This window comes from Bos taurus, chromosome 10 (genome assembly GCF_002263795.3).
Source record: "Bos taurus isolate L1 Dominette 01449 registration number 42190680 breed Hereford chromosome 10, ARS-UCD2.0, whole genome shotgun sequence".
Classification (NCBI taxonomy): Eukaryota; Metazoa; Chordata; class Mammalia; order Artiodactyla; family Bovidae; genus Bos; species Bos taurus.
Genome location: NC_037337.1, coordinates 53372936 through 53398066, shown reverse-complemented (window position 1 = coordinate 53398066; position 25131 = coordinate 53372936). Strand labels below are relative to the sequence as shown.

Below are 25131 nucleotides of genomic sequence, written 5' to 3'. Positions count from 1 at the left end.
GAAATAGTGAGGTTTTTACTTACTCTGTGTATGTATGTGTTAATGGGATTGTATTGTTTGGAACTTTTCACTTTATTTTAAAGAAAGAAATGAGCAAATTCAGGAACCCAGAGCCAGTGTGGCTGTTGGGGTGGTTTTGATGGAGGATGTGTACTGGTGAACTTCATTGGAGCTATTTTCTGATTTTTCTTTAGGAGAAAACAATGGCTGGGTTTAGGTGAGAGGGGTTATAGGATGATTTGACAGTCATTTGACTGGTGTTAGGAAAACTTTGGGGCTTTCTGGTTGTAACAGTTCCTATTCCATCTTGAAAGATCTGTGTTAAATTGCAGTGATGTGAGAGTAGATTATGGGTGAGACAGAAAAACTGTGGACCTTGGGAATGGATAGTTAGGTTTCTAAATATAATTTCTAAGAACCCTGGGGCCAGATGAAGTAGCTTACTTTTCTTTCATAGGTATTTCATGGCTTTTGCATTCTTGTTGCTACCACTGTAATCTGTTACTTCACTACTGGATGTCATAGTAGTCTTCTTACTTGGCCTCCTTACTGCCATTTGCTCTGTTTTATTCTGCTCAGGCTGACATAACAAAATAATACAGGCTGAGTGGTTTAAACAACAGCAATTCATTTTGAACAGTTCTGGAAACTGGAAGTCTGAGATCAGGGTACTTACATTGTCAGGTTCTGATGTGAACTCTTCCTGGCTTACAGGATCTCTTCTTGCTGTGTTTTCACATAGCCTTTCCTCAGTGTGTGCATGACAGGAGAGGAGGGAGAAAAAATTGTATGGTGTCATTTTCATGGATGTGTGCTAAGTCACTTCAGTAGTGTCTGACTTTGTGACCCTATGGGTTGTAGCCTGCCAGGCTCCTCTGTCCTTGGGATTCTCCAGGCAGGAATACTGTGGAGTGGATTGCCATTTCCTTCTCCAGGGCATCTTCCTGACCCATGGATCACTCCTGCATCTCATTGTGTCTCCTGCTTTGGCAGGTGGGTTCTTTACCACTGGTGCCCCCTGGGAAGCCCAGTGTTGTCTTACAAGGGCACTAATGCCATTTGCAGGGGCCCCAGCCTCATGACCTCATTTCATCCTAATTACCTGTCAAAGGCCTCATTCCAAATATTGGCTTCAATAGATGGAATTTGTGGGAGGGAGATGCAAATGTTTAGTCCAAAACACAATCCTCATATCTTTAAAATATCTTTCTCTTATGGTTTGTCTCAGAGTCTACATTTGTTCCCTATTGGGTATCAAAACAAACGGAAGCTCCACCTTGGCATTTAAGTTCTTTAATAACGTGATAGAAACTTACTTGAGCCAGTTTTACACTCAGTACCTCCCAGTCTGAATTGTGTGGTTCAGTTGCACTGGTTTTTTACCTGACTTCCTGCCTCTGGTTTTTTTTTTTTTTTTTCCCTTACAAACTGGAATACTTACTTGCTGTTTTTGTGTCTTTTTAACCCCCTTTCCTTCATGAAATCTTTTCCAGCCATTTTGGGTCATAATTTTCAAAAAATATGGCTCCCAGATATTTAAAGGATATTTGGGTAAAGGAAAATACTTGTTCTTTTTTGCTCCTGAAGGCAAAGCTAAAGCCATTAAGGTGGTTATGACCAGTAGATCTTTGATTCCAGCCAGTTACTGTAGCTAGACAGCTAATGGGTTAGCCCTATAAATTTAAAAGAAGACTGAAGACTGCTTTTTGTGAGTATTGAACAAAGGATTTCTGTTTTAGAATATACATATCTTAGATTATATGCTTTCTGAGAGCAAAAATAGTGTTTTACACTTGTATTTCTGCAAAATACCCTGCTTTTGATTTCAGTGTGTCTGCCCTCTGATGCCCTCTTGCAACACCTACCGTCTTACTTGGGTTTCTCTTACCTTGGATGTGGAGTATCTCTTCACGGCTGCTCCAGCAAAAAGCAGCCATGGCTCCTTACCTTGGACGAGGGGTATCTCCTTATCATGGACCCTCCTGACCTTGAACGTGGAATAGCTGCTCTAGGCCCTCCTGTGCCCGTGCAGCCACCACTCCTTGGACGTCAGGTTGCTTATCCTGGCCCGCCACCCCTGGCCTTGGGCGGCGGGTAGCTCCTCTCAGCTGCTCTTGTGCTGTTGCAGCCTGGCAGTCTTGGCTGCCGCCCCAGACCTCGGACGCGGGGTAGCTCCTCTTGGCTGCTGCCCCTGACCTTGGATGTGGGGTAGCTCCTCCCGGCCATTCCTGCCCCATCACAGCCTGGCAGTCTCGGCCGCTGCCCCTGACCTCGGATGTGGGGTAACTCCTCTCGGCCATGCTATGTGCACCGTCGCAGCCACTTGCACTATCTGTGCCGTTGCATCACGCTAGGACCACAGTCTTGTCTAACTCAGTGAAACTAAGCCATGCCCGTGGGGCCACCCAAGACAGGCGGGTCATGGTGGAGAGGGCTGACAGAATGTGGTCCACTGGAGAAGGGAATGGCAAACCACTTCGGTATTCTTGCCTTGAGAACCCCATGAACAGTATGAAAAGACAAAATGGTAGGATGCTGAAAGAGGAACTCCCCAGGTCAGTTAGGTGCCCAATATGCTACTGGAGATCAGTGGAGAAATAACTCCAGAAAGAATGAAGGAATGGAGCCAAAGCAAAAACAATACCCAGTTGTGGGTGTGACTGGTGATAGAAGCAAGGTCTGATGCTGTAAAGAGCAATATTGCATAGGAACCTGGAATGTTAGGTCCATGAATCAAGGCAAATTAGAAGTGGTCAAACAGGAGATGGCAAGAATGAACATTGACATTCTAGGAATCAGCAAACTAAAATCAACTGGAACGGGTGAATTTAACTCAGATGACCATTATATCTACTACTGCGGCCAGGAATCCCTTAGAAGAAATGGAGTAGCCATCATGGTCAACAAAAGAGTCTGAAATGCAGTACTTGGATGCAATCTCAAAAACGACAGAATGATCTCTGTTCGTTTCCAAGGCGAACCATTCAATATCACGGTAATCCAAGTCTATGCCCCAACCAGTAGCGCTGAAGAAGCTGAAGTTGAACGGTTCTATGAAGACCTACAAGACCTTTTAGAACTAACACCCAAAAAAGATGTCCTTTTCATTATAGGGGAATGGAATGCAAAAGTAGGAAGTCAAGAAACACCTGGAGTAACAGGCAAATTTGGCCTTGGACTACGGAATGAAGCAGGGCAAAGACTAATAGAGTTTTGCCAAGAGAATGCACTGGTCATAGCAAACACCCTCTTCCAACAACACAAGAGAAGACGCTACACTTGGACATCACCAGATGGTCAACACCGAAATCAGACTGATTATATTCTTTGCAGCCAAAGATGGAGAAGCTCTATACAGTCAACAAAAACAAGACCGGGAGCTGACTGTGGTTCAGATCATGAACTCCTTATTGCCAAATTCAGACTTAAATTGAAGAAAGTAGGGAAAACCACTAGACCATTCAGGTATGACCTAAATGAAATCCCTTATGTTTATGCAGTGGAAGTGAGAAATAGATTTAAGGGACTAGATCTGATAGAGTGTGATGAACTATGGATGGAGATTTGTGACAGTGTACAGGAGACAGGGATCAAGACCATCCCCATGGAAAAGAAATGCAAAAAAGCAAAATGGCTGTCTGAGGAGGCCTTACAAATAGCTGTGAAAAGAAGAGAAGTGAAAAGCAAAGGAGAAAAGGAAAGATATAAACATCTGAATGTAGAGTTCCAAAGAATAGCAAGAAGAGATAAGAAAGCCTTCCTCAGCGATCAATGCAAAGAAATAGAGGAAAACAACAGAATGGGAAAGACTAGAGATCTCTTCAAGAAAATTAGAGATACCAAGAGAACATTTCATGCAAAGATGGGCTCGATAAAGGACAGAAATGGTAGGGACCTAACAGAAGCAGAAGATATTAAGAAGAGGTGGCAGGAATACACAGAAGAATTGTACAAAAAAGATCTTCACAACCAAGATAATCACGATGGTGTGATCACTCACCTAGAGCCAGACGTCCTGGAATGTGAAGTCAAGTGGGCCTTAGAAAGCATCACTATGAACAAAGCTAGTGGAGGTGATGGAATTCCAGTGGGGCTATTTCAAATTCTGGAAGATGATGCTGTGAAAGTGCTGCACTCAGTATGCAGCAAATTTGGAAAACTCAGCAGTGGCCACAGGACTGGAAAATGTCAGTTTTCATTCCAATCCCAAAGAAAGGCAATGCCAAAGAATGCTCAAACTAACACACAATTGCACTCATCTCACACACTAGGAAAGTAATGCTCAAAATTCTCCAAGCCAGGCTTCAGCAATAAGTGAACTGTGAACTTCCAGATGCTCAAGCTGGTTTAGAAAAGGCAGAGGAACCAGAGATCAAATTGCCAACATTTGCTGGATCATGGAAAAAGCAAGAGAGTTCCAGAAAAACATCTATTTCTGGTTTATTGACTATGCCAAAGCCTTTGACTGTGTGGATCACAATAAACTGTGGAAAATTCTAAAAGAGATGGGAATACCAGACCACCTGACCTGCCTCTTGAGAAACCTACATGCAGGTCAGGAAGCAACAGTTAGAACTGGACATGGAACAACAGACTGGTTCCAAATAGGAAAAGGAGTATGTCAAGGCTGTATATTGTCACCCTGCTTATTTAACTTACATGCAGAGTACCTCATGAGAAGCGCTGGACTGGAAGAAGCACAAGCTGGAATCAAGATTGCTGGGAGAAATATCAGTAACCTCAGATATGCAAATGACACCACCCTTATGGCAGAAAGTGAAGAGGAACTCAAAAGCCTCTTGATGAAGGTGAAAGAGGAGAGTGAAAAAGTTGGCTTAAAACTCAACATTCAGAAAACGAAGATCATGGCATCTGGTCCCATCACTTCATGGCAAATAGATGGGGAAACAGTGTCAGACTTTATTTTTCTGGGCTCCAAAATAACTGCAGATGGTGACTGCAGCCATGAAATTAAAAGACGCTTACTCCTTGGAAGAAAAGTTATGACCAACCTGCTGCTGCTGCTGCTACATCGCTTCAGTCGTGTCCGAATCTGCAACCCATAGATGGCAGCCCGCCAAGCTTCCCGTCCCTGGGATTCTCCAGTCAAGAACACTGGAGTGGGTTGCCATTTCCTTCTCCAATGCATGAAAGTGAAAAGTGAAAGTGAAGTTGCTCAGTCGTGTCTGACTCTAGCGACCTCATGGACTGCAGCCTACCAGGCTCCTCCGACCATGGGATTTTCTAGGCAAAAGTACTAGAGTGGGGTGCCATTGCCTTCTCCAATGACTAACCTAGATAGCATATTAAAAAGCAGAGACATTACTTTCCAACAAAGGTCCGTCTAGTCAAGGCTGTGGTTTTTCCAGTGGTCATGTATGGATGTGAGAGTTGGACTGTGAATAAAGCTGAGCACCGAAGAATTGATGCTTTTGAACTGTGGTGTTGAAGAGTCCCTTGGACTGCAAGGAGATCCAACCAGTCCATTCTGAAGGAGATCAGCCCTGGTATTTCTTTGGAAGGAATGATGCTAAAGCTGAAACTCCAGTACTTTGGCCACCTCATGCGAAGAGTTGACTCATTGGAAAAGACTCTGATGCTGGGAGGGATTGGGGGCAAGAGGAGAAGGGGGTGACAGAGGATGAGATGGCTGGATGGCATCACTGACTCAGTGGACGTGAGTCTCAGTGAACTCCGGGAGTTGGTGATAGACAGGCAGGCCTGGCGTACTGTGATTTATGGGGTCGCAAAGAGTCAGACGCGACTGAGGGACTGAACGGACTGGCCCTGCTTTTAGGTCAAGTGCCTGGTGATTGATTATTTTGAGGTTTGGGGTATGTGATAGATTGATGGAAAGAAAGATTAAATCGCCTAAATTAAATTTCTTAAATAAATGCCCTGATTTGTATTTTTCACTAGTATCAGCTTCATGGGGAAGTTTTAAGGGAGCACTGAATTTGTGTGGATTAGCTGACCAGAGACTTGTGGTGTTCATTTGTTAGTATGTTTCACCTGTTCTCTTATTTCTTCTGAGAATATCTTAGCTCATCCACAACCCCACATTTAAACATCAAGGAAGAGCAGGAAGTGGCCAACTGGTAAAGCCATTGAGGTTGTATGTGAGTACAGCTGTCTCTACTGAACCACAGCCAGCCCTAGCTCTGAAGAGCAAAGAGAAGTGATACTTTCATAGTGTTTTCTTTTCTCAGGGCATGTGTCATTTTTGTTCTTTAGTAACTTCGTATTGTGGGAAGGATGGCTTCTCTGCTACTGGCCTTGATTGGGTAGAGGAGCTCTGTTGTATGAGGGCCAGTAGGAACCCTTCTGTCACAATCTGGAAACCACTAGGTGGCCAAAACCTTGGAAGTGATACTTTTCCTACAGTAACCCGGATTTTTGCCAATTGAACCACAGAAGACAGGTTATATGACCTAGCATTAAAATAATGTGGGGAAACATCTGTATTAGCAGAAAAAAGGTAATCTTAATGGAACTGAGTCTATTTGCCTGCTTAATTTGTAGTGCACGGGTGAACGATCACCTTTTATTTAATGCTTCTAAAATCATCCTCAGATTTTTGGGGCAAAAGCTGTTTTTTGTCAATTGTAGAAAATATGTTGTGTTTGTGTTTTGAAATTAGACTGCAAACCTCAACATGAAGTCTTTGGAAATTGTATTTTTTATTTTTATTTTTTCTGAAGCCAGGAGAATTGAGTTGGCCACTCTAATGTACTTTGGAACTAAAATGTTACGCTTGTATGGGAATTTGGGAGAATCTTGTTTTGAGGGAAACATCAATAGAAAGTGAAGGAGTTTTGCCAGGAGAGGTCTAGGGCTATATCAAATTGGAGATGTGATCTTTGTGATAAAGATGGTAAAAATTCTCATTGCATTAACCCACCTCAGAACAAATACTGTCCATTGTAAGCGTCTCACTGACCTTCAGACCACTTTATCTGAGATAATGAGATAGTGGCTGTGAGATTCTCAGCTCTCATTTAGCTTACCTCTGAAATGTATAGAATATATTGCCTTGTTTTAGTTATGTATTTCAAAGAAAAACTGTCATTGCTTGTGAAATCTGCAAATTTTTGAGATGTCACCTTTACAGACTTGAGATTGATTTTTAGGTCTCTGAAAGTGCCCATTTGCTCCCTGTGAAAGGAGCAGGTTTGCATTTATTCAGTGAGTCTAAGATGAGGTAATTGGTATTTTTATGATTTGAATGGAGGCTTTGTATTTTTGAATTTTGTGAAACAAAGCTGTGTTTGTAAACACATTTCAAAAATATAAATGACACTTTGGTGAAGATGTTCACTGAATAGCAAGAAAGTTCAGAAAAAAAGGGAGCTTTTGTTAACATTTAATAATAATCTAACTGTTTTCATTGACTATCTCACTGATTAAAGAGTACCTGATTTTTAGAACTTTTTGATTGCAAATAATCCTGAGACTGGGTTGTGGTAGGAAAAAACTTTTTTGGTATCCAGTACTCCTATAAGTTGGATTTTTCAGTTCTTGTCTTGGTTTAGAAGAATGTATTATAAGCAGTGTATTTCAGTGTAAGAATCATCTTGGGAAACTCTAGGAAAGCATTTTTTAGTACTCTGATATAAGATGAACAAGTTGCTGTGGTATTGGATGAGTAACACAGAAGTATTTTGGTATGGCTCAGCTGGTTTAGGTATAAATAAGCAGTATAAAAGTGTTCAGGAAAATCCAGAGTTGAGTCTTCTGAGATTGTAAAATGAACTGGTTAATTTTATGTTCCACTCCAATTTCTTCTTTTAAAGGCTTGTTGACCTTTGAATGAAGTTTTCTGTACTGATATGGAAGTACTGTTTCCAGAGGAAGTGTATTTTTCTATTTGTAGTGTTTTTCACTAACATCCTAGGTGACACTGAGAGAAGTGGGAGTCTTAAATTAATTTTGAAGCCTATATGTAAGTGAGTGCTGAAAATATTTTCTTTTATTAACTATTTTTGAAAAATTATAAAAATACAAGTCAAAGCTAAAAAAAAACCTAAATAGCATAGAAAGATATATGGTGAAAAGCAAAAGTTCTTCTGGTTATTCCTTCCTATTCCGCATGTCCACTCCCTTGGCAGAGATTTACTCTGTTCAGTTTCTTCTCAAGGTTTTTCATGCATGTGCTAGTGATACATAGCTCTTTTTTTTTTTTTACATTGTAGGGAACAACAATTCTGCAACTTAACCTTTTCACTTAACAGAGAACGTGGACAGGAGATCACTATGTAGAGGGTACTCTTGATCCCATATTGATTTTACTAGAATATTTGATTTTCTAAAATATGTGTAGTGATTTGACCTGCTATAGAAAGTGACGTAATTGTACAGTACATATGACTTCATGAAGCCAAAAGTCCTAAAAAAATTGTTTGTTGGAAGTCTTAAGATTTCAGTTCCAACAACTTAAATAACTTTTCCCCTTTAGAAAACAAACAATTTTATTGTAATAGAAGGCATTCAATAAGATATTAGTTTCTTATGTACCAGACCTTGTGCATGGGGCACACTTTCACATGAATTATTTAATGTAATCTTTGTAATAATTCTTTGAGGCAGATTTACTTTTACTTCCTTTTTTTGCAGATGTGGAAAACAGGCTTCAGGTGGTTGAGTAACAGCTACTAAGTGGCAGAATCAGATTTCAAAAGTTACCTATACATTTATGCAGTGGTAGCTAGTTATTCAGATTCCTTAAAGAAAAACTAGTCTCATGGACAAGTTGTGTATTATCCAGTTATCAAATACCGTAGTGATTTAATACCAAAATTTGGTGAAGTCATCATTGTTATAATGTATTTGTTGGAGGGATTGGCTCTTCCGTGAATCTAAACTCAAGTGTTTTAGCATCACCTAGGGATTTTTTTAACAAATGCCCACCTGGATTGTGGTGAAATACCCTTCTAATCCCAGTTTGCTGAGTGTTTTCTTTTTTTTTTTTTTAATCATGAATGGGTTGAAATTTTGTTAAATGGCTTCTCTCAATCTGCTGTAATCAGATGAATGTTCTCCTTTGTTCTGTTCATGTAATAAATGACATTGATTGATTTTTTTGATGCTAAATCGTTTGCATTCTGAAATAAATTCTGCCTAGTCATGTTGTTTTCACGTTACTGAATTAGTTAATATTTTGTTAAGGATTTTTATATCTGTATTCATGATGGATATTGAGCTGTAGACTCCTTTTTTGGGGTACTATGTCTTGGTTTTGTCATCAGAGTCATGCTGGGCGCCCTTGTTGCTCTTCTGTTTTATTTTTATTTTTGGCCACAAGGCATATGGGATTTTAGTTCCTCAGCCAAGGATTGAACCTGCACCCCCTGCATGAGAAGTGTGGAATCTTAACCATTGGACCACCAGGAAAGTCCCTGCCTTTTTTGTTATCTGAGAGTTTGTAGAAATGGTGTTATGTCTCCTTTAGATATATATAACAGAATTCACCAATGAGAGCTAGGTCTAGTATTTTCTGTATAAGAAAGTTTTAAATTGTGAATTTAATTTTTTTAGCTGATTTAAGTCAATTCACGTTTTCTATTTCCTCTTAAATCAGTTTTTGTAATTTGTGTCTTTCAAGGAATTTGTCCATTTCATTTGTTGTTCAATTTATTGGTCTAACACTATTTATAATATTCTGTTACCCTTTTATCATGTTGGATATGTAGTCATGTTTCATCTTTCTTGATATCTGATAATTTTGTCTTTTCTTTTTCTTCTTAATTAGTCTTAAGAGAGTTTGTATTTATTCATATATTTTCTGTTTCCATTATTCTTCCTTCGTGTGTATCTAGTGTTCTGTCTTGTCTCAGTTCTCAGTTTCCTTCTGCCTGAAAACTTTTTTATATTTCATGTAGTACAGAAATGGAGACAGTGAATTGTTTATATTTTGCTGCTCTAAAAAGTTTTTTTTTTTTTTGCCTTTATTTTTGAAGGGTACTTTTGCTGGATATAGAATTATCCTGACTCTTTTGGACAATTTAAAGATGTCTCTTCATTGTACTTTCTGGCTTTCATTGTTTCTCATGACACGTTTGCTCTAATTCTTCTTTGTTCCTTTCTGTGTAATAGTTGTCCCCCCCCTCCTCCCCCACCATTTAGCTGATTTTAAGAGTTCCTTGTTTTAGTAATTTGGCTGTAATATTTCTGTGTATGTATGTGTATGTTTGATATGTATGTTTATAGTTAAAATGTTTTGGACATTGTATCTTTAAATGTTTTTTTCTTCTAGGACTCCAATGATAGTAATGTTGATTCTCTTGATATTATTCCACAGGTTACTGTGGTTCTATCATTTTTTTCAGCTTTCTTCCTCTTATGATTCAGTTTAAATAATTTCTGTTATTGTGTCTTCAAGCTACTGATTTTTTTTTGCAATGTCTAATCTTTTCATCCTATCCAGTATCTAATCTATTCATCCTATCCAATAAATTTTTCAGATACTGTTTTATTTCTAGAAATTATGTTCTTTTTTTTGTTTTGCATCTCTTCACAGTGTTCCTGATTTTCTTTGTCATTGAATAATTTGTAATACCTGTTTCCAAGTCTTTGTTCGCTAATATCGTCATCTTTTTATGCTAGGCTAATTTGTATTGAGAAATTTTTTTCTTCTGATTATGGGTTTTTTTTTTTTTTTTTTTTTGCATCTGCACATGTCTAGCAAATTTTTGATTAAATTCTGGACATTTTGAATCTTACACTATTGAGTAGATTTTGTTGTCTTCTTTTAAATAATATTTGTTGTTTAATTGCTAAGTCATGTCCTACTCTTTTGTGATTGCATGGACTGTATGTAGCCTGCCAGGTTCTTCTGTCTATGGGGTTTCCCTGGTGAGAATACTGAAGTGGGTTGGCATTTCCTTCTCTAGGGGATCCTCACAGCCCAGGGATCGAACCTGTGTCTCCTGCATTGGCAGGAGTATTCTTTACCACTGAGCCATCAGGGAAGCCTTAAATAATATAGGATTTTGTTATGTCAGGGGATTGAGTTACTGGAGATCAGTGTAATCCCTTTAAGTCTTGTTTTTAAGCTTTGTTAGAGTGGGTATAGAGTAACTTTTACGCCAAGAATAGTTTTTACTAAGTCATAACTCTAAGAGGTATTTATTGAATGCCTTGAGTTTTCAGTGTTTATGTTCCACTCTGCTTCCAGCTTTTAAAACATCTCCTAGTCCTGTTTGAGCTCTGGGAGTTGTTGACCTTAAAACTCGGTGGTCATTTGCCTGCCTTTGTGGAGTTGTGCCATAGTCTTGTGTAATTTCCTATTAGTAACATACAAGGTCAGTTTTCATTCCAATCCCAAAGAAAGGCAATGCCAAAGAATGCTCAATTGCACTCATCTCACACGCTAGTAAAGTAATGCTCAAAATTCTCCAAGCCAGGCTTCAGCAATATGTGAACTGTGAACTTCCTGATGTTCAAGTTGGTTTTAGAAAAGGCAGAGGAACCAGAGATCAAATTGCCAGCATCCACTGGATCATGGAAAAAGCAAGAGAGTTCCAGAAAAACATCTATTTCTGCTTTATTGACTATGCCAAAGCCTTTGACTGTGTGGATCACAAGAAACTGAGGAAAATTCTTCAAGAGATGGGAATACCAGACCACCTGACCTGCCTCTTGAGAAACCTATGTGCAGGTCAGAAAGCAACAGTTAGAAGTGGACATGGAACAACAGACTGATTCCAAATAGGAAAAGGAGTACGTCAAGGCTGGATATTGTCACCCTGCTTATTTAACTTATATGCAGAGTACCTCATGAGAAGCGCTGGACTGGAAGAAGCACAAGCTGGAATCAAGATTGCCGGGAGAAACATCAATAACCTCAGATATGCAGATGACACCCTTATGGCAGAAAGTGAAGAGGAACTCAAAAGCCTCTTGATGAAAGTGAAAGTGGAGAGTGAAAAAGTTGGCTTAAAGCTCAACATTCAGAAAACGAAGATCATGGCATCTGGTCCCATCACTTCATGGCAAGTAGATCATTTGCCATGATCATAAAGTCCAGAAGGAAACTTTTATTTTTTGGGGCTCCAAAATCACTGCAGATGGTAACTGCAGCCATGAAATTAAAAGACGCTTACTCCTTGGAAGGAAAGTTATGACCAACCTAGACAGCATATTAAAAAGCAGAGACATTACTTTGCCAGCAAAGGTCCGTCTAGTCAAGGCTATGGTTTTTCCAATGGTCATATATGGATGTGAGAGTTGGACTGTGAAGAAAGCTGAGCGCTGAAGAATTGATGCTTTTAAACTGTGGTGTTGGAGAAGACTCTTGAGAGTCCCTTGGACTGCAAGGAGATCCAACCAGTTCATCCTAAAGGAGATCAGTCCTGGGTGTTCATTGGAAGGACTGATGCTGAGGCCAAAACTCCACTACTTTGGCCACCTCATGCGAAGAGTTGACTCATTGGAAAAGACTCTGATGCTGTGAGGGATTGGGGGCAGGAGGAGAAGGGGACGACAGAGGACAAGATGGCTGGATGGCATCACCAACTCGATGGACATGAGTTTAAGTGAACTCCAGGAGTTGGTGATGGACAGGGAGGCCTGGTGTGCTGTGATTCATGGAGTCGCAAAGAGTTGGGCATGACTGAGGAACTGAACTGAACTGGGTTATTTCCAGTTTTTGATTATTTCAAAAAAAGCTGTTATGACTATGCTTAAACAAGTATTTGTGGGATATTTATATGGTAGCTGTCTATAAGCTTAATATACCAAATTCTTTTTCCACAGTAGTATAATTTTATATATGAAAAATGAAAGTGAAAGTGTTAGTCGCTCAGTTGTGTCCAACTCTTTGCGACCCATGGGCTACAGGCTCTTTGTGGAATTTTCTAGGCAAGAATACTGGAGTGGGTTGCCATTCCCTTCTCCAGGGGATCTTCCTGACTCAGGGATCAAAACCTGGGTCTCCTGCATTGCAAGGTGGATTATTAAACACTGGATCACCAGAGGAGTCACCTGCACAAATTTTAAAAACTTAATAATTCTAAAACATTTTTTGTAGATTCCATTCCATGAGATACTCTGTTGATGATCATTTAATCTGTGAGTGATTGCACTTTTACTTCCTGGTTCTAATCTGGATACCTTATTATTTATTTTTTCTCTTCTGGGATTGTACTTTCTGCAGCTATTACAGTTTTGAAAGGAAGTGGTGAGAACAGACAAACTTGTCTTGTTTTGGATCTCAGAGGGAAAGTATTTAGTCTTACTGTTAAATGTGATGTTAGCTGTAGGCTTTAATGTAGTGTTATTTATTACACTGAGGAAGTTTCCTTCTGTTAAAACTCTAATAGATTTTTCCAGGAGTGGATATTGGGTTTTGCCATATGCTTTTTTTTAAAATCTATTGTGATGAATAAACGGCTTTTCTTTCTAAATTTGTTACTGTATATGGAGTTACAGTGTTTGATTTTTTATTGTTAAATCAAGTTGCATTCCTCAGAAAAACCACATATGGTCATGAATTATTCTTTTTGTATATTGTTGGCATTTATTTGTTAAAATTTCTTCACATATGTTGATGAACATACGTAGTTTTTTTTCTTCTTATTTGTCTGATTTTGACACCAGGTTAATTCTAGATTCATAGAATGAGTTAGGAAGTATTCCTTCTTTTTTAAATTTTCTAGAAGAGCTTCTATATAATTGATTCTCTTTCTCCCTTAAATATTTGTTGTTATTCACCAGTGAAACTATGTGGGTCTGGAGGTTGTTTTTGTTGAAAGATTTTAAACTACAAATTCAGCTATTTAAATGATTGATTTCTTCTTGTTTAAACTTTGGTAGTTTGTGTTTCTCAAAGAATTTGTTTATGTCATTTAAGTTGTTGAATGTATTAAATAGAGTTGCTCCATAATGTTTACTTATTATCTTTTTAATATCCATAGAGCTTGTAGTAATGTCCCAGTTCTTATTCTTGATATTGCTATTTTGTTTCTTCTTTCTTTTCTCCTTTGATCACTCTGACTAAAAGTGGTTTTATGATCTTCTCAAAGAACCAGCTCTTGGATTCAGTGGTTTTCTTTTTATCATTTCCTTGATTTCTACTGTGACCTTATTATTTGCTTTCTCTTATTTACTTCAGGTATATTTTTTTCATTTTTAGTTTTAGATTACAGTGTCATTACTTTGAAACTTATTTTCTAATATAGGCTGTTAGTGCTATAAATTCCTGCCTCCTCAAGTACTCCTTTTTAGTAACACTTAACAGATTTTGATATGTTGAGTAGTTATTTTTATTTAGCTTAAAATGTTTTCTGATTTGTTTTTGATTTCTTCTTTCACCCACAAGTTATTTAGAAGAGATTGTTATTCAGGTTCCAAATGTTCAGGGAGAGTATTCATTTTAGGGATATTTCTGTTACTAATTTCTATTTTAATTGCATTATGGTCAGAGAACACATTTTGTATGAATTGAGCCCTTTTTAATGTATTGAGTCTTATTTTGTGGCCTGGAATATGACTTGATTTGGCAGGTGTTCTGCTCTTGGATTCTATTTTGTATTCTTTTCTAAGTATCAGTTAGGTCATTTATATCCTTTCTTACTTTCTGTCAGGTTGATTTACTAATTATTAAGAAAGGGAAATTGAAATATCTGACAAGAATTATGAATTTTTTACTTATCCTTGCAGTTTTTTTAGGTTGTATTCATATATTTTGAAGCTCTGTTACGTGATTTAATGTTTAGGATTGTTATATCCTCTTGATTAATTGACTGTTTTATCAATATGAAATGGCCTCCTTTATCCCTGGTAATATTCTTTGCTCATAACTTTACATAATATTAATAAATATACTTCAGCTTACTTTTGATGTTTTAGAGTTGTACCCCCTTTCCTTATTTTTACTTTTCACTTTGTTCTATTTAAAGTACCTTTATTGTAGGCAGCATGTAGTTAGGTTTTGCATTTTTAGCCAGCCTGAAATCTTTGGTTTTAAACTGGAAATTTATGTGGTGTTTGATATGGTTAGAGTTAAATTTGTCATCTTTCTATTTTCTGTTTATCTAGCACATTCTTTGTTCCTTCTTTTTCTGCCTTCTTGAGGATAAATTGAATATTTTTATGACTCTATTTTGTATTCTTTGTCACCTTATTGGGAATAACTTTTATGTTGTTAATTTAGTGGTTGTGTTAGAATTTATAGTATATATTTTCAGCTTACCTTGGTGTACCTTAAGTGATATTATGTCATTTCTTGATTACTGTTCAAGTACCTTACTGTAATGTACATCCAATTCTCCCAACTTTTGTGTTATAGTTGCTGTACATTTTACTTTTGCATATGTAATAAACTCATCACCAGAAACTCAACACTTGTTGTTTTTGTTTAGTCCATCATCTTTTAAAGAAATTTAGTTAATAAGAACAGCCCATATATGTTCCTTAATGAAGTTACCATTCCTGTTGCTCTTAGGGTAGGTCTGCATTTCCATCTGGCTTTGTTTTCCTTGTGCTTGAAGAACTTTAATATTTCTTGTAGTGCTGATCTGTTGGTATTGAATTCCTTTCAGCTTTTGCATACCTCAAAAATTCTTGCCTTTTTTCCTTTGTTTTTAAGAATGTATTTTTGCTAGGTATAGAATTCTGTACCCACATGGGCACCTTTTTCTTTCAGTATTTTAAAGATTTAATCCAGTGTCTTCTTGCTTTAATAATTTCCAATGAGGAATCTAATGTCATTCTTATTTTTCTTTCTCTCTGTGTAATGTGTTTTTTTTTCCTTTATTTGTTCTTAAGATTAAAAAAAATTACTGGCTTTGAGCAATTTGATTATGACATGACTTTGTATATGCATGTCTTCATGTTTCTTTTGCTTTATATTTATTGAACTTCTTTGATCTGTGGGTTTATAATTTTCATAAAATTTGGGCAATTTTGGAAACTTATTTCTTCAGATAATTTACTGTGCCCTTCACTTTCAGAAATTCCAGTTATATGGGAGAAGGATGTGGAGTTGTGCCACAGCTGACTTCATTAAAAAAGTTCTCTTTTTTCTTTGTGTTTCATATTGGATGGTTTCTTTTGTTGTGTCTTCAAGTTTACTGCCTTTACTTCTGCAGTGTTTAATCTGACAGTTTTCCATCAATTCTGTTCAGTGTAATTTTCATTTCCTGCATTATAGTTTTCATCTCCAGAAGCTTGATTTGTGTCTTCTAATATCTTCTACATCTCTAAACGTTTAGAACATATGGGATAGATTATAGTAACTGATTTAATGTCCTGCTCTGTTTGTTCTTACATCTTAGTCAGTTTGGCTGGAATTAATTGATTTTTTTCCCTTTATGTATGTTTTGTACCTTTTTGTATCTTTGTATGGCTAGTGTTTTTATTAGATTTCACACATTGTGCTTTTACCTTGCTGGGTGCAGTATGTTTTTATATTACTAAAAATATTCTTGAACCTTATTTTGGATGTAGTTGAGTTCCTTTGAAACATCTTAATACTTTTTGGTTTTTTTAGATTTGTTAGGTGGGTCCAGAACAGTGCTCAGTCTGAGTTGATTATTTCTCACAACTGAGTCTGTTTTGTGTACTCTACTCCGAGATTCATGAAGTTTTCCAGTCTCACTGCTGGGAGCAGATACTGTTACTGGCTGTGCCTGGCACTTCTACCTTTATCTTTAGGGGTTATCCTTTCTTCAGCTTCAGGTAGTTTCCTTACAGGCATGTGCTGTCATTTCTCAAGGAGAACCTCTTGCAGGTGAGATATGGAGTGGCATAGCTGAGCTAGCTTACAATCTAACAAAAAATAATGCTCCCCTTTCTTCAGAGAATGTCCAAAGGTTTGGTAAGAACTTTTGAAGACTGTCTGTGAAGGTTAGTTAACCACCTATCTTCATGAAAAATGGAAGCAAGAATTCAGTTTTTATAGGAGAAATAACCTTCCACACTTAGGAAACTGATTTTCTTCAGTCTAGTCTATTAAAAATTGAGAAATTAGGGACAGTTTAGTCAATATTTTAAGTTTCTTGTTTTGAAAGTGAAAGTGGCTCAGTTGTGTCTGACTCTTTGTGACCCCATGGACTATACAGTCTGTGGAATTTACCAGGCCAGAATACCGGAGTGGGTAGCCATTCCCTTTTCCAGGGGATCTTCCCAACCCAGGGATCGAACCCAGGTCTCCCACATTGCAGGCAGATTCTTTACCAGCTGAGCCACCTTCTTGTTTTGAGTTTGCTGTTTAATCTATGTAATTGTTAAAAAGGATTTCACATTCAAGTATTAAATGTTTATGCTATTACTTGATTAGGTTTGCTTGTTGTCCGACTCTGTGCGACTCCATAGACAGCAGCCCACCAGGCTCCCCTGTCCCTGGGATTCTCCAGGCAAGAACACTGGAGTGGGTTGCCATTTCCTTTTCCAGTGCATGAAAATGAAAAGTGAAAGTGAAGTCCCTCAGTCGTGTCTGACTCTTCCCGACCCCATGGACTGCAGCCTACCAGGCTCCTCCATCCATGGGATTTTCCAGGCAAGAGCACTGAAGTGGGGTGCCATTGCCTTCTCCATACCATTTAATAAAATTGTTTAAAAACAGGTCATGTGTTGGTGATGATGCAAGCAAATATTGAATAGATGTTCACAGGTATTTGTTTCAGTTAACTTTGGTCTTAGAAATAGGATTATTGTTCAGTTTTTTGACATAACCAGATTAATCTGAAAAATAAAAATAAATAGCTACTACAAAATGCAATGTGTATCTATTTTACAGATAAAATCACTACCTCTAAGTTGTTAAAAAATCCATCAGTCAAATATGTAATTTATTTGTATTCTGATGTATCTAAAAAAGAATTTGAATTGGATAAATTAACTTGCAAGAGAAAGGAAATGATTAAATTAAAATTTCCTAACTAGTACACATTTCTTTAATAGTGATTTATTAATAATAACTGCATTGTGGAATGGGCATCCCAAGTACCTGCTGATGCAGGAGACTCAAGAGACACAGGTTGATCCTTGGGTTGGGAATATCCCCTAAGGAAGGAAATGGCAAACTCCTCCAATATTCTTGTCTGGAGAATCCCATGGATAGAGGAGCCTGGTGGGCTATGGGCTGTAGGATAGCAGAGCAAGACTCGACTGAAAGTGACTTAGCACTCAGTTCAGTTCAGTTGCTCCATCGTGTCTGACAGCACCCCAGGTTTCCTGTCCATCACCAACTCCCAGAGCTTGCTCAAACTCATGTTCATCGAGTCAGTGATGCCATCCAACCATTTCATCCTCTGTCTTTGCCTTCTCCTCCTCTGCCTTCAATCTTTCCCAGCATCAGGGTCTTTTCCAGTGAGTCAGTTCTTTGCATCAGGTGGCCAAAGTACTGCAGTTTCAGCTTCAGCATCTGTCCTTCCAATGAATATTCAGGATTGATTTCATTTAGGATTGACTGGTTCGATCTCCTTGCAGTCCAAGGGACTCTCAAGAGTCTTCTCCAACGCCACACTTTATAGTCCAACTCTCACATCCATGCATGACTACTGGAAAAACCATAACTTTGACTAGACGGACCTTTGTCGGCAAACTAGTGTCTCTGCTTTTTAATATGCTGTCTAGGTTGGTCATAGCTTTTCTTCCAAGGAGCAAGCTTTTTTTAATTTCATGGCTGCAGTCACCATCTGCAGTGATTTTGAAGCACAAGAAAATAAAGTCTGTCACTGTTTCCATTGTTTCCCCATCTATCTTAGTACTGTGGAATTCTGTTTAAGTCAGTTTTGCAATATGTTCTATTTTAAGTAATTTGAGAGGTCTTACAAATGAATGGAGCAAAATGTAGACTTTCAGAGATCTGCTTTGATATTTGAGGTATTTTGATAGCTATATCCAAAGTACTTTTGTTAATGCAAAGCTGTTTTATTGTGCCTTATCCTAATTCTGTGTGATATAAATTAATCTTTGAGATTAGATAAAACCATTAGTTCAGTAAGTGTTTACTGTATGTTCGGCACTGTGCAAAGTACTTTGAGGATAATAAAGATGTTTTAAATATGGTCAGTGTAGCTACATATATCTAATCAAGAGAGAATATGTATACTATGCTAATAATTATAATAGAAATATAAACATTTTTGGGTCTTTGTAAACATGTTTTAGGAAAAAAGCCTGTGAAAACTCTCTTCATGTATACCTGTGGTGGATTCATTTTGATATTTGGCAAAACTAATACAATTATGTAAAGTTTAAAAATAAAAATAAAATAAAATAAAAAAAGAATAAAAAAAAATGAGTAAATGGGTTAACATGTCTGTCTTTTCCCCCTTGTATATCTAACCTTATTGTTAAAAAGCACTGAAGTACAAGACTCTATAGTGAAACTTGTATAAGCTGTCTCTAAATCTCTAAATCAGTGTCTAGCAGAGTATAGTCAAACAGATAGTGTTGTGCTCATAGTGCTAATAGATATGTGGGGGAATGAATGCCTCTGAGAACTGTTCTTGCGGCTGTGTATCAGTAACTAACTTAAACTTTTCAAACTGCAGACCATTACCTTTGTAGTGGGTTAAGAAGGCACTTCAGTCCATCTCACATAGCATGATAAAGAAATGGAACAGAAGCCATGACAATGTAATTTGTACTTAGAGGATTGTTTTTTATGAAATTTTAGTTTGTTATTTAAATATACGTTTGTGTACACTAGATGGTGATATAAAATGTATTTAACAGTGGATTGTGGTTTTTAAAAAATTGAAAGCCTCAGCTTTAGTAGTTAAAAGTTCGCAAAGTGCCAGTTTCTCTTTACTATTTTGCAAGGTGTGAAAATGATTGGATTTGCGTGTCTGATGTGATGGGTTTAGTCTTTGTTAATGCTGCTTTGCAAAATGCTAGAGGTACTGGAATTTAAACTCCACTCCAGATTTTCCTGTATTTGATAAAAGATCTCTTACAACTTTTTTGTTGTTGTTGCAAATACCTTTGGTATTTTGGGTCACTGACCTTTAACTTGGGCTTTCCTGGGGGCTCAGACAATAAAGAATTTGCCTGCAATGCAGGAGATGCAAGAGACCCAGGTTCGATCCCTGGCTATGGAAGATCCCCTGGAGGAGGAAGTGGAAACCCACTTCAGTGTTCTTGCCTGGAGAATTTCATGGACAGAATTCCATGGAATTCCTGGCGACTACAGTCCCTGGGGTCACAGAGAGTAGGACCTTTAACTCATGACAGACTGCTACCTTTAAAGAAAAAAGGCAGCTTAAGTGTTAGTTGCTCTGTAGTGTCTGACTCTTTGTGACCCCCATGGACTATAACCCACCAGGCTCCTCTGTTCATGGAATTCTCCAGGCAAGATTACTGGAGTGGGTAGCCATTCCCTTCTCCAGGGGATCTTCCCCACCCAACCCAGGAATCGAACCCAAGTCTCCTGTATTGCAGGCAGATTCTTTACTGTCTGAGCCACCCGGGAAACCCATAGATATTTTAATCCACATTAATCCATATATCTCAGAAATGTAAAGAGAGAAACTAGAATATAATTATATAAAAACAAAAGCAAAAACCACAACATCAAAAAGGCGAAAGTTCTTCCAGTTACTGATGTAACCTCCCTGGACCCCTCATTTTTGAAAAGAAAGAGGAGGTTGTTACTGTCAGTAAATCACTCAGGTTACTTTCTGATATAAATTTGGAACACTTGAGACATCTTTAACTCTGTTTCAGCTCTGGAATTCTACAAATATTTGGAATGATAATATAAACAGCTTTTCACTTTTAGGAATTCAGAACTCCTAATGAAGTAAAAGTGAATTGTGTTCATTAATGTGTGTGCATTAAAATTACAAGAGTAGAGAGTCTATACTGTTTGATAAAGTTTATACAGGAAAATTAAATGCTCTTAGCCTGCATATTGGAAAAAATACTACAAATTTAATTTGTAATGATGTATTGAAGCTCACCTTTTTTTTTTTTTTTTGCCCTCTGTAGGATCATTTTCTGAAATTGTAATGAAAATCCATTTCAAAAGATAATTCAGCATTTAAGTTCCCTTTACTCTAACTTTTATTTTCTAGGAACACATATAGTTCTTAGAATGAAGTTATTTTCGGAATCCTTAACAGGTCATTGCCTTTATTGCTTTTTTACCCTCCTTGAGTTTTGCGTATTGTTTTCACAGTCTTTGCTGTTATCTTGAGAACTGTGTTAGGTGTTTGGTCATGTCCAACTCTTTGCGACCTCATGGACTGTAGCCTGCCACGCTCCTCTGTCCATGGAATTTCCCAGGCAAAAATGCTATAGTGGGTTGCAGTTTCCTCCTCCAGGGGCTCTTTCTGACCCAGGGATTAAACCTGGGTCTGCCACATTGCAGGTGAATTCTTTGCCATCTGAGCCAAACTTGAGGACTACTAGAGTATAGAAGTCAGCTTACTCCGTTTGGAAATGGTGGAGTGGTATAAGTTGAATAGAGATGAAAAAACAATTTCTTTAGGTCAGAAGTATTTTACATATAGAAATGTACTCTTGAACTCTGGCTGTGGTTTTTCCTCATGTGTCATTTATTAGCAAATGTATTTTTTTATGAAACTTTGACAGTGTAAGCCTCTGCTCTTTCTAACTAAGGAAAGCTTTAATTCTAAGCTGAATTTAGCTTTGTTTTGATAAGGTGTTAAATCTTCAGTCAGGGTAGGAGACATTCTCAACCACAGTACTATGCGTATACTATTTTTTATCTTTGCTTTAATTTTTTTTAGGAAAAATGTTTTGAGATATTTGAAAAGAGAGAAATCTTTGATCATGTTTGAATTGGACTCAGTGTTTTATTTCATTGGCCTTCATGCTTTAGGACATCTGCCTTATAATATGAAAGAGAGTTCCCATCCTCAACCTGTCCTCCCTCTTTCTGGATGCAGCTGTTTATTTTGAATTAACTCTGGTTCTATATGAACTGTCAGGTATTGTTGATTCCTTGTATTTAGAGCAAGTGAAAATTGGTACAGTTTTGAAAGGGGATATACCCTGTATTTCAAGGAGAAATCAGAGTTTGAATATTGTTCATATAGGTATGGTAGGGTGCCACTAACTTGGTTCCTGGAGAACATGAGATTGCCATGGCAACAAAAGCTCTTTGAAGGCAGAAATCTTGGCAGAGTGGTTGGGTCTTTTGAAGTGCTGGGTGTTTTGATAGGAAAGGATCCAGTCAGCAGTAAGCACACAACTGTTGGCCAGCAGTCAAGGAAAATAAGCATTTCACTTTTAGCTTTAACTTGAGGGCAAATACATTTTGTTTTGCCCTGAATGCTAATCTTCCTTTAAAACAAATATTTACATGAGGTTTTCTTATCACATGTATGCTGTTTCAGGAACGTAAGTTTCCAAACATGTGCTTGTGATGTTTTGGCTGGCCTAAAATTGTCTCAATTTTTGGATCATTGTGTATGCGTTCTAATATTAATAGGTTCTGATATTAAAAGTAGAGTAGATAAAAGTCAGTGTAAAACCAAGTATTCAGTTGGAATTTGATATTATTTAAAATCTAATGAAAAAAAATTCCTCAGACTCCATGATCTGCCTATTCTTTTCAAGATCCTTATCTAACCAACTTTCCCTGTTTTCCACTTATCTCAGCCTTCATCATGGTTTTGCTCTTGTGGATATTCAGACCTGCTTCTGAGCCATCATTCCTGTGAGGCATGCTTTCTCATTTTTCTTTCTGAACTCTCCTTTTTCTTTCTGAACACTCATTTTTCTTTCTTTCTAAATAAAATGCCTTCTCATTTCACATAATTTCCTTCTCAGGTTTCTTTTTTTGTTTGTTAATTAAGCTTTCATAGACCACTGTAACTTCCAGGAATCTTTTCCTTCCCAGACTCTTAATTAGAATTTACATATTGAATCATTTATAGCTTAATATGATTTTACTAATTTTTTTTGTTTTTCTGTTTTGTGTTGTGGATTGGACTAATTTTCTTAGTAATAAGCTTTTTGTGGTCAGGAATTGTGCTCTCTATTCTGTGTCTTATAATAAAGGACCAGATACATGGTTAGTACTTAGTGAAAACTAATTCATTAGTGGTTTTAATTTGAACTATTAATGATCAGAAATTATATTCAAATAATAGACTTTAGCTTTTTATTAGGTTGTATATATAGTTGTCATAAACAGTGTACTATCTTGAGGATACTGTGTTATTTTTAATGCTTGTTCCCAGAGCTAATAATCTATATAGATCTTTTTCCAACCACAATTCTTCATCCAAACTGAAGAACCCAGAAAATGATTTGAATGACTTCTCAGTTCTTTTTAGAGAATGATACATAGTTGGTATCATTCTTGATGCCTAGGAAACAAGTAAATTTATTAATTCAGTGAATGACTTCAGGTACTAGGACTTAATTTTTATGTGGAACGACAGTTTAGAATGGGACGTATGTCATTTCTATATTACATTCAGTTTCTTCATGTAGGAATGACTAACTTGAATCTTTCTATATGTTGAGTTTTTTTGTTCTTTTCATTTTGAAGAAATAAATGCTGATAAAACTTAAGGAACCAGATGAAAGGAACCAGGAACCAGATGAAAGGTTTGCTATTTTGGTTTATTAAAAGCTATTGAAATGATAGCCCAGTTTTAAGCAGCACTGTTGTCTGCAGATGCAAAATTACAGTTCCCACTTTTAGACTAGACTAATGTAAAATAGGGTAATTTTTGATATTATAAAAACTCTTAAAATATTTTCTCCCTCTAATCTGTGACTGAAGAGGGAGATAAAATGCTATCTACTGAATCAAGTATTTTAGGATTATTTTATTTTCTATCTGAAAAAGAATTCTTTAGTTATTTGCTTGCATTTTATACCTAGAAATGTTAAACTTCATCTTTTATTTTTAAAAGTAATTGTTAATTGAGGAAATATCTGAAATATATAATTAAATTAATACTTTGTGTTTAGCTCTTTGTTTTTGTTTACTGAGCAGGTCTAGGGGAAATGCCTAGAGCCTTAGGGGAGTGCCAGCATCCTTTGGGTCTGATGAAAGTCTAAGGGGATATTCACCATTGACAGGATAGTTATTAGTCCTTTAATTCGGGTGGATTAAAGAAGCTTTTGTAGTTAATCATTTGATGGTTAATGAGTTACATATAGTTCTTCATTGTTTCTGATAGCATAAGTTATATTTAGATGAATTTTCTTAAAGAAGTAATACTTTGTTTAATAGTTTTGATTAAAATCTTTATAAACTATATTGCAAATTTTATTTTCTTAAACCTTACCAAATATATATCTTTATCGTGGTCACGGATATTTGTTGTATTTTGTTCTAATAGAGTGACAGTGTATTGTTTTACAGTGAAGGTTGGTAGGGTTGTTTGAGTCTATGTGAATCTTTTCCTGATTACTGTACACTTACATGTGGCATTTTAATTTTTTATTTGTGAATTTTTAGCAGAGCTAACCAATTTTTGACTTTTTTAATGTTATGAAATCTTTATTCAGTTCTGTGAACCTAACCTGTTAAAAACTGATCTATGGTTAATGAGGAACGTAAATATTGTTAAAATCAGAGACTGTGTAACTATTTGAAAATAAACCTGGGAGTGATTTTCACCCCTCTGTTTAAGCTTTTTCTGGATTATTTTCTCTTTGTTTCTGGGTATAGTTGATTGCAGTCACTTTATATATTGAATATGAACTATAAAGGCTGTTGTCATTTCTCCTTTAGATGACTTTGATATTAAAATTTTTAGACATTTTTCTCACATGGTAGCAAAATATATTTTAGAAAATATCAAAGTAAATGGTTTGTACATATTAAATGTGTTTGAACATGAACTTTAAAGCCAGCCAATTGTGAATTAAAGGTATATCAGATGCTTAGGTGCTTTTTAATAATATAAATGTTCTGGCATAAAATGGATTAAGTTGATTGAATTTATAATTATTGGTAATGATATTGTTGCATTAAACTCTTAATATGCTGTGATAAGAAATATCCTTTTGAATACATTCTAGTCAGTCTGGATGTGAAGAAGCCTTTTTTTGTAAATGAAAGAGGAAAAAAAATTCAAATCATCCGTTTTGATTATTGAGGGTGAGGACTGTGTTGATGAGAAATTCTTGTCAGGAACATTCTTTGGTATTGGATGGAACATAATTAGTTTCCTAATTTGTAGAGTTATGTAT

At 36.9% G+C, this 25131-nt stretch overlaps 1 protein-coding gene across 7 annotated transcripts in view; it reads left to right on the top strand.

Annotated features, from left to right (window-relative positions):
- Positions 1 to 25131, top strand: part of TCF12 (transcription factor 12) — a 393332-nt gene that overhangs the window by 18619 nt on the left and 349582 nt on the right. The window contains exon 1 of one of the 7 annotated variants that reach the window (XM_024997390.2): positions 23490 to 23532. Coding sequence (XP_024853158.1) covers positions 23505 to 23532 — 28 coding nt within the window. The 5' untranslated portion in view covers positions 23490 to 23504. 7 annotated transcript variants of the gene reach the window in all.